The 9,930-nt window shown below is 35.5% G+C and overlaps 1 protein-coding gene across 1 annotated transcript; it reads right to left on the reverse strand.

The window, feature by feature from the left end:
- Positions 1-2,816: 2,816 nt before the first annotated feature.
- Positions 2,817-4,003, reverse strand: gpr45 (G protein-coupled receptor 45). Its single transcript, XM_088912652.1, has one exon. The coding sequence runs from the start codon at positions 3,936-3,938 to the stop codon at positions 2,817-2,819; it is 1,122 nt and encodes a 373-aa protein (XP_088768778.1). The 5' UTR covers positions 3,939-4,003.
- Positions 4,004-9,930: the final 5,927 nt, after the last annotated feature.

The following is a 9,930-nucleotide window of genomic DNA, read 5'->3' on the forward strand; positions in this document are numbered from 1 at the left end:
GTACTCTTCCCTCTGCACCAGAATGTCCAAATCAGTATGGTGATCTGGAGTGTTGATCAAATTACACTTTGGGTTTGTACAGTCCGGCCTTCTCAAAGTTCTCCCTTAATTCATTGGCAAAGCAGTTACTCAGTACACTGCTGATCAGACGGAGGAATGGTACTGCTTGAGTAGAAGATCTGCTGTGTATCACTTCAGTGTGAAGTGGGTGCCCTCCTATGTGTAAAATGCTTTGGGATCCTTTGGAATGAAAAGTGCTATATAAAATCAAGGAATTAATTATTGGATATCAAAAGTATGTTGCTGCATCAATATTATTTTATTATAAGTAAACTTTCAAATCACAGTTTTTATAGATACAGCATTTTTTGTAGGAGATTTATTGTATTTTCTGCTGAGTCACTAAAATCAACAGATCGGTCTAGAACCATATAGCTAGGCGCTTCATGAATGGAAGCCTGCCTCAGTTGTCTTAAGGAAGACATGGAAATATGCCCACATGAGGTGCATATTTCTTTTTAAAACAGTATTACAGCCATGTCATTTTTTAAGGGAAATAATAATAGGGTTTAGCTGTTTGAATGAACAATATTCATCTTTCAGATTTTAGAAAGTCCCTTCTTCGCACTCTGGTGTGAATGTATTCCAGGGGCATTTCTCTTTCTGTAAAAAGAAAGCCAATTGGGCTTTAGATTTTGACAAGCAATTCTGCATTATTTGTTTTATGTACCAAATGAGCCTTGTCATAGAAGGAAATATGTAAATGCAATGTGTTATTTTCCTGGCAACTCCATTTCTTGCAGTGTTGGTATGTTTCATGCTGGTTTAGTGGTCTTTTCAAAATGCTCTGCAAAATTGGACAATTTTTTTTTGTCAAAATTTCTTTGCTCACACGTAATGTGTACACGTCTCACTTTTTTATTTTTATAAGCAAAATTTGAAAATATACCAGATGGTAAATTTGATATTCACTTTATATAAATTTTCAATACAGCAGAGTTTAAGACAACACTGATGTATGTGAAAGCACAACAAATTAACATACTATTCATTCAAGATTTGTAACTTCAAGACAAATCTGGGGTTTTCATTAAGTTTCAAACCTCTAATTGTAGGATCAAAATGCAATTATTTCCAAAAACTTTTAATTGTAACAAGAAATATGATTAATGAAAATATGATGATCATTAATTTTTTATTAAATTAGAATGTACTAAAAATAGTACACAATATTGCATAATATTACAGTGGGAGACCATAGTATGTATTAATAAAACACTTCTTACTTAATTCTAAAACGTCTCTGGCATTTAAAAGCAAAACCCCATTTTAAAGGTTATCTCAAATCTGTGCAGTAAACCAACACATTTCAAGTTACATATATAATATATTAAATACATAATTATATTTAAATTATATTAAATATTTATATAAAAACACATGTATGGTTGTTAATGGCCTTATGTCAATTTTATCTTCTAATATATATCCCTATTTCAATAAAAATACAGTTGAAATAATCTGTATCTCAATATCATGCATTACATAAGACATTACAATCAGACCATCAGATAACACTACACTTTCTTCTCTCTAAAATACATTCATATGGTTCTTAATGGCATTGGAAGGGTCCAGAAAAACCTTACTTTTAGACATCTGAGAAATGCAGATGTCATGTTTTATTTAGGGGCTCAGCCTGTGGAATAAGGTGTTTACTCAGACCATAAAGAGTGCCGGGAACTACAGTTAAATGCCTAGGAACCACTTAAAAACAGTAAAGCCCGATTCTTCTTTGAAGTCACATTATGATTTCCTAAAATTTAAATACTTAGGTTTGCCAGCGCATCTTTGGCTGTGACATAAAATCCCGATGAACATCTTCCTGACAGTGAAGCTAGCTTGTTCTGCTTTAGGCTGCTGAAGTAACATGATCTGCAGCAGTCACCATTAATTGTTTTAATAACACTGTGTTTGAATTACCTAAAGTGTTTTGACTGACATTTGTATAAAAGATGCCATATTAATGTTATATATAAAAAAATTAAGTGGAATCTGTAATCTGTAGTTTAGTTAAACTGCCTGAAGCTTTCCACCAGTGATAGTGTAGTTTATATATAGAGAAAAAATAAAAATGAAATCTGTTAAGAAAAAGTGCCAAACCAGGTCAGTATCCACTTAAACACTGCCAAACTGATTCATGACAGGTTGCCTTGATGTTACCATTTCTCCTATGAAGCATCCTTGCAATTTCTGTCCAGTTGCCCCTGAGAACATGATAATACAGATCACACCACTATGTTTATTTGCATTAAATTCTCTAAGTGTTGGAAAACCATACTGCATTACAATTTAATTTACAATTGAGAGCACTGTAATTAGAGACGGAGACATTGCTTTACTCCAGTTAAATATGCAGCATTGAACCAGCAGTACTCAACAGGAGTAGTTTTGAACTTTAGAAATGGCTGACACATTCCACCTCTGAGGAGGCTGTACTTTTCTGAACAATCACTAGTTCAGCTCTTGGATCCTGACTGTGATGAAAGGCACTATAATACATGTAACCTGTTAAATTACTTTGTATAATTTGGATATTGGTATGACAAAATGAATGTAGTGTATGAACAATGTACAGTATTTTAGATATTTATACAAAGCTGTGTTCTATTGTTCCATTGCAGACAAAACACCAATGTGAGTGGGGAAAATTGTTACGTAAACAGTATACCGTGTTGGAATGTAGGGGTTAATCTCTAGTCCGCTAGCCAGTGTAAAACAAGGCTTTACAGTGGGTTTTTAATTTGCCGTGTGTCTTACACAGCGGACTGGAGCTCACTACAGACATAAATGTTACTGGGCCGAATCCTTCTTCGGCTCCTTCCAGGCATTCTTGGGAGGATCTTGAAGGTCTTGGGCATGAACTCCAAGCAGGCCTCCCTGAATTTCTTGATCCTCCAACAGTAGATGATGGGATTGAATACGGTCTTCAGATAGCTGAGCCACAACGCACAGGCACTGACTGCATAGAAAGAGGGGCTGAAGTAAAAGCGGCTGCTGAAGACTGCGAGAAGACTGACCACGGTGTGAGGGAGCCAGCAGATGGAGAACCCAACGAAAAGGATGAGGATGGTGGTGAAGGCTCTGGTCTTGAAGCTCATGTCCACGTTCATCTGTGGTGGCCTCTGCATACCTGTGAGTCCCAGCTTGTTGACCTGGTTCAGGCACAGGCTGTCAGCGTGGTTGTGAATACGAACAGCATTGCGACGCACTGTGTTGAGGATACAGAGGTAGGAATACAGCATGATGCCAAAAGGGATGAAGAAAACAGCCACCACCAGCAGGACTGCATACACCCGGTCAGCCAGAGATTCTGTGTAGCCCAGAACGCACTGAGGGGCCCGGGTTGGGACTTCAACAACTGTCCAGCCCACAACTGAGGGGAAAGAAATACAGAACGAGAGCAGCCAGGATGTTGTGATCATTATTTTGGCCCTGTGAGGATTGAGCTTGTCCTGCCGCTGGACTATGATCAGAAAACGGTCCACACTGATGATCAGTAGGATGGACACGCCTTCTAGAACGAAAAACCAGTAGAGCATGACCGACACCCTGCAGAAGTGTGCTCCAAAGTGCCAGTCGACTGTGATAATGGTGACTGCAGTGAAGGGCATGCACAGAAGAGACAACATGATGTCAGAAAAGGCTAGCGTTGCTAAAAGAAGGTTAATTGCAGACCTCATAGCCGGCTTCTGGTAGACAATCAAGCACACAATTGCATTGCCCAAGAAACCAACAGTGATCATAAATATCATGATGGCTGCCAACAATATCCTTAGAGTGATGGGCATGACCGTATATTCAGAAGAAAACAGGCTTGAAGCATTAGACTCCTGCAAGGTGCAAGGCTGAAACAAGCTGTTGTTGCACGCAGTCATGGTTACCCCTCAGTGTTCTCTAGCCACAGCAGTTCTTCATTCTTTGGCATTGTGCTCAGCGGTGATATTTTGCATTGCCCTCCCACATCAGTTGCAAAGACCCCTGAAAAAAAGAAAGAAATGTCATTTTTGCAGCCATGTTTAAAACATTCATCCTTGAGATCCTGGGGTTCTTTAATTTCACCAGTTACAATATACTGAATGCCAAAAATAAAATAGTATTGTTTAGTAAGATCAGTGTTGTAACAGTATTGTTTAGACTCTTTATAATAATTTAATAGAATATTAAAATAAAGTAAACAATAGCAAGGTGGAGAACATTTAAGTCATTTCATTACACAATATAGTAATTGGTTTACATATTGGGGAAAATGCAGTGTTACAATCTTCATACTAAAACGATGTCAGTTTTAAGTTATATTATACGCAGGCTCTAAGCAATGATATAAATATGACATGTGAGAAAACAATTCAGCTGAGGGTGTAATGTTATGTGGGGTTTTACTATGCATTTTACCAGTCCCAAATGTTTTCAAAATGATTGAGGTCTGGGCTTTGTCACCAAGGTAATGGAAGTCTGTCTCACCCATCCATCTTCTAGCTGCTTTATCCAATAAAGGGTCAATGGGAAGCTGGAGATTATCCCAGCAGGCAAGTGGCATAAGGCAGGATACACCCTGGAAGGGACACCAGTCCATCACAGGGCACACACAGACACAAATACACACACTCACATCAGGGCCAATCTTTCCAGAAGCCAATTAACTTGGACTGTGGGAGGAAACTAGAGCACCACGTGTCTGGAAGAAAAGGACACGAACATTGGGAGAACTTACAAAATCCACCCAGATAACACCACATGAATAGAAGGCAGGGCCCCACTGATCTAGTCTGTCTCATGTTCCTAAAACCATACACTCATTGTCTTCCACTGAAAGAATCTGTCCACGTACCTCAGGACTACTAGTATTTTGGCCCATGTAGAGAGATTTGCTTTTCATCTACAATTTACCAGGTTAACCGGGTATCCTGGATTAATTTTTTAATTAAAATATTTGAACTAGCACAAATGATGCTTTTTAAAATAATGTTGTTAGGGGTGTCCTCAATTAAATATCGTGAAAAAAATTAAAACCACCCGAGTAGAATCATGGGGGAGGGGGATTAGAAAAATGCCTTGGCTGTCTCATACCTTTTTTATATCAAATTACGAGTCCTGTTACACTATCCCACAATTCTGTGAATATGAGAGGGGATTTTATTTATGTAAGATATTAAAGACAGTCAATTCACTTTGAACTGTTGTTGTTCAATGGCTTAAAGGCATTTGGCCATATTTGGCCTTGGTATTCCAGGACTATGTGACAAAGGGTTATGCCCTTTAAAAACACAAAGTACTACAGTGATCTCCTTTCAGAATGCCTTCTGCTCCAGCATTCCAGCTATTTGATGTTGTCAGATTAAAGTGATCCCTGTTCAAAGCAGCAAATATAGAAAATGTATTAGTTGCTATAGTTACTTCTTTTTGTGCAGCACTGACAGAGAGTTTCCATCATGGCCTCTGGCAGTGACAACATTTAAATGAAAAATAATCCTTACTTGTAATTTCCATTAATTATCTTTTTCCTACTATTAATGATTTTGTATAGCATATAAAGTTAATTGGTATTTTATGGTTTCCTAGCTAATTCAATAAAAGGTACACATGTATAAACTACTGCCAGCCTTATAAAAATATTAGTAGCTTTTTCTTACCCAGTGAGACTAAATATTTGAGTTCCCACTAATTCCATTAATACAGTAGTATCCTTTATCAGAGATAAAAAAGGCTTGGAGAAAAGAAAAAGAAAGTGAACGTAAATAAATCAACACCATTGCTAAAATATGATTTCCTCTTCTCTCTCTGCTCTCCTTACCTTAAGCACATTTTCCCTAGACCTTTTTCTTCTTTGGGTTATATCTTTATATTATCTCTATGGCTTTAATTTTTAAAGTATTATATCTTACTGGAAAAGCAGTAACATCTTTTCATGTTTGCTTTGTTGTTTCTGTGACTCAACCTACTGAGGGCTCCAGCAGAGTCCCAATTCTTCTTTCAAGCCATATGATTTATTGGATAGTACTGTACATAATGATAAAGTTGGACCTTTATGGAAAATAATACAATACAAAATATACATTTTGGGCTCCCAATCTTTACTTTCAGTTTTTTTAATATTTAGAAATCTAGAATGGATTCTTAATTGTCATTATTGCAAGCTCAATGTCAACAAAATATGGACACTTTGCAGGGGAATGAATAATTTTGCAAGGCACTGCGCACACAAGCAATAAAACACAGACAGCAGGAACATAATCTGTCCTAAAATAGATTATTGTGCTGCAATATGTGATAAAATCAGATGTTAGTTTTTTTTCTTTCAATCAGCGACTTGAAGTGCAGTTCATTACTAATTAGGAATTCCCATGTGGCAAAAATATCCTAGCATGTCTTAATTTAGCCAAGAACATATTTGGTTTGCAAACAATTACATATTCAAAAATAAAATATTTTTAGTACCTAAGAAAGAAATCAGGAAACACATCGTAGTATATTGCAATTCTCTCTGCTTTAAAGGGAGAATTATGTTACATAATTTGAAGTGCAGCTCTGTATCCTATTCTTTAAGTCGTCTTTTCAGAAGATTGACAGGGCATACGTCTTTGGCTTTGTTTCATTTAAATATCCAAACTGACAGAATGTAAAATAACAATAAAGTTCGGATCACAAGTTTACCTATGCTTCACTTCATTGACAATTTTGTGTGTTGTGTTTTAGTACAACTCCGGTGCTTGGAGTGAACTGATTTTAGAAGTGTAGTGCATGTTTTCATGACTTATTTATGTGATTGTTGCTTACATATGGGGAAGTACAGTGGCTTTGGAGTGGCATCAGCATTGTATTTCTGTTTTCTCCCTCCTCTCAGACACATGCTTACTCAGCTAATTAAGTTTCTACAGTGTGGGTTTGTGTTTGCCCAGTGATGGACTCCATCCCTAACCACACTAACTACAGGTGTGTCTCCACCTGGTACTCTTATTGACTTCAATAAGAGAGAGGAAAAAGGTGAATGCGAAAGCAGGACATGATAACTGTAAAAATTATAAGGTACCGCCTCAAACTGGATGTGAGCATCAATACAGTACCTAGGATAGAATACTTAGGATGATGGTCGGTTTTCTCTAATGATAAAGCAGACCAGAGATTCAATTTTGGTGTGGATTAAAGATTACGACACATATGAAATAAAGTTGTGTAAGCATTCGAGACAATCACCACCTTGCTTCAATTTATTTGAGATCTGATTTGTTGCTTTTCATGTTCCCTGTTCTGTTAATATCTGCTGTGGTTTTTGATTGCCAGCAATTCTAGATATTCTCAAAGGAAGACTGAAATTTCATCACTGTGGTACACAGAGTGAAGCTTTTAAACAGGAAATCCATACACCAAATAAATTCCATTTATCTATTGAAATGCAGCCACCTACCTGTGAGATATACAAATAATTAACTTACCAAAACTACTTTTGAGATCATTGTTGCCATTTGTAATAAAAAGAAAGGCACCCTAACTTCATATTGATGTGCAAGATGCGGATCAATATCAAATGTAGTAATAAGGAGAATGCAGTCAGCAAATTAAATGTGAAGAAATAACAAGTCTTAAAAAGAGAGGATTTAAAGCAGTGGAGGGAAAGGATAATATCATATAGGAAATTACAATTTCCGGTGTCTTCCTGATAAAAACAGTGTTAGTTAAAATAAGCAATGTATGTGAAAATGTATGTCTTGATGCATCACATAATGCACATAAATAAATAAGGTCTTACAGATTTCATAAAAATTAATTAAGTAGCAGATCAGCTCTCAAAACAAACTAATCTGACTTTTTCTGGAGATTATTAATTATAGATGAAAATGAACAAAATACTTAAAATCTCAAGAACAGGTTCATACAAATGTGTAGAGTATATAGCATTCAAGAATTTAGAAAACCATATGTTGTAAGCTTTAAATTGTGTTTCTTGGAATATTTAGGCTGCTCATGCTGGTAAAACTATGAATAGATTAAAATACTATTAAAATATAAATGTACCTTTTATATAAGTATCTCATTCTGTATGAATGTTGCTGGTCAATTTTTCCCCTCTGTTACCAAGGCAACCAGTTCACTCCTTCCATAGCAACAAGAAAAAATGAAGGTGTTTGATCTTTTAAAAATTAAAAACAATAGTGTTAAAGTATAAACAACCACCTACAATTATAGGTATATCTAATGAATATTGTAAATATTTGTAAAACTTTTGTTGTTCTTTTATTCCAACTATCATTGATTTTCTTTACTACTAAACATGTAAATACAATAGTTCAAAAGTGTTTGCCCAAAGCAATAACAATTAAACCAAAATTGAGAAATCTTCCCTCTGCATACATTTTATAAAGATCATTTGATAGTGATTAAAGACTCCACTTAAGGATGGAGATAGAGTGCTAGCCATCACTTATTGTAACAATTTATCCTTGTGGGTGATTAGAAAGCTCAAGGGCACTTTCAAAGCTTTTATTAGTTACTGACTGGCTTAAATGAGGAAGAACCAATTGTCTCGAATTCACAGCCAGCTATGAAGCTGAAAGACCAATTTACAGTATTTAGTCATTAAGAAACACAGGCATTCTCATTAAATATTATACAATTCATATAGTATTTCTTGAAGCCACCCGACTTTAATACATACAGTAAGTGTATGGCTAAATTTAGTAAGAAAGAATAATTACACCCTTAAATGTAAAATAAGAAAGCAGTACCCAGCATCCAAATTTAATTGGTCTGGTTCTGATCACTGCTGGTAAATTAAGGAATTATTTTTATTTTGTTATGAACTGCTTCTTTGGATTGAGATATAAATTAGTTTTTTTTCTCAAAGACAGTCTTGTTAATTGCACTAAGGTGCTTTGTGCTTAAGTATTTGCAATCCCTTTAGCATTCTTCACTTATCTGTAGGCTACTAGCTGTGAGAAGGGTAAAATACAGTAAATAAGAGAAGTCTGAAGCATAAATCTACGACAAATCTAGGGTGAAAAGAGAAGGTGCAAAATGTGGCACTGATGATTTCATTTTATCAGCATTATGGTCAGAGGTCAGAAGCAAGTGATCATAGATTTTATCTACACTTCTCTCTTCATTTTAGTGATTAAAAGGTCAGATTAGTCACGTTTCTCATCTTAGAGAAAAAAGTGCATAACTAATGCACAAATATAAAATGTACGTATACTGTATAGTACGTGTGAAATCAATAGCTTGTATTTGTCTCATTTTCTGTCTTCTACTTTCAATACAGTGAATTTGAGTTTCATGGGCCCTAGTTTTTTTTCCCTGTAGCCTTCTTCTTGAATCATTTATTAAATGTTTTGACACATACATATTTCACTCTTGACCATGAGCTTGATAAACATAATCATAAATATTGAGTAAAACTAAATTCAATATAATACAATACCAGGTACTGCATGCAACGTTTATGTTTTTACATCATCATCCTTGCAAACTTTCTGAATAACATTAGACTTGCTCAATAGCCTTTTCTCTTTTACTGTACATGATCACTCATAAGCAAAGCTTTAAAGGCAAATTGGAAAAAAAACAGCATAAATCTCAGTTTTTTTCAAAATATTCTCCTTAAACCCAATAGGGCTTCCATTATAACTGACCAACCTGCTGCATCAGTTTCAATACCAAAAACAACAATACTTTATTCAATATCAGGACCTCTCCCAAGAATGACGGGATGCTTATGCAATTTTGTTTTAAACATGCTTATCATGTCTTAAAATAAAATGTCTAAAAATAAACTATAAAACAGCTATGAACAGGAATAATTCAAAAAATAAATACAACACAATTTTGATGTTTAAATATACAAAGTAAATGTCCGAAAAGTGAGTTGTGTGTAAT

This window comes from Atractosteus spatula, chromosome 4 (genome assembly GCF_055471065.1).
Source record: "Atractosteus spatula isolate fAtrSpa1 chromosome 4, fAtrSpa1.hap1, whole genome shotgun sequence".
In the NCBI taxonomy this organism is placed as follows: Eukaryota; Metazoa; Chordata; class Actinopteri; order Semionotiformes; family Lepisosteidae; genus Atractosteus; species Atractosteus spatula.

Excerpts from the sequence above, each read along its gene's own strand:
- gpr45 (XM_088912652.1), bottom strand. The coding sequence starts at position 3,938 with ATGACTGCGTGCAACAACAGCTTGTTTCAGCCTTGCACCTTGCAGGAG.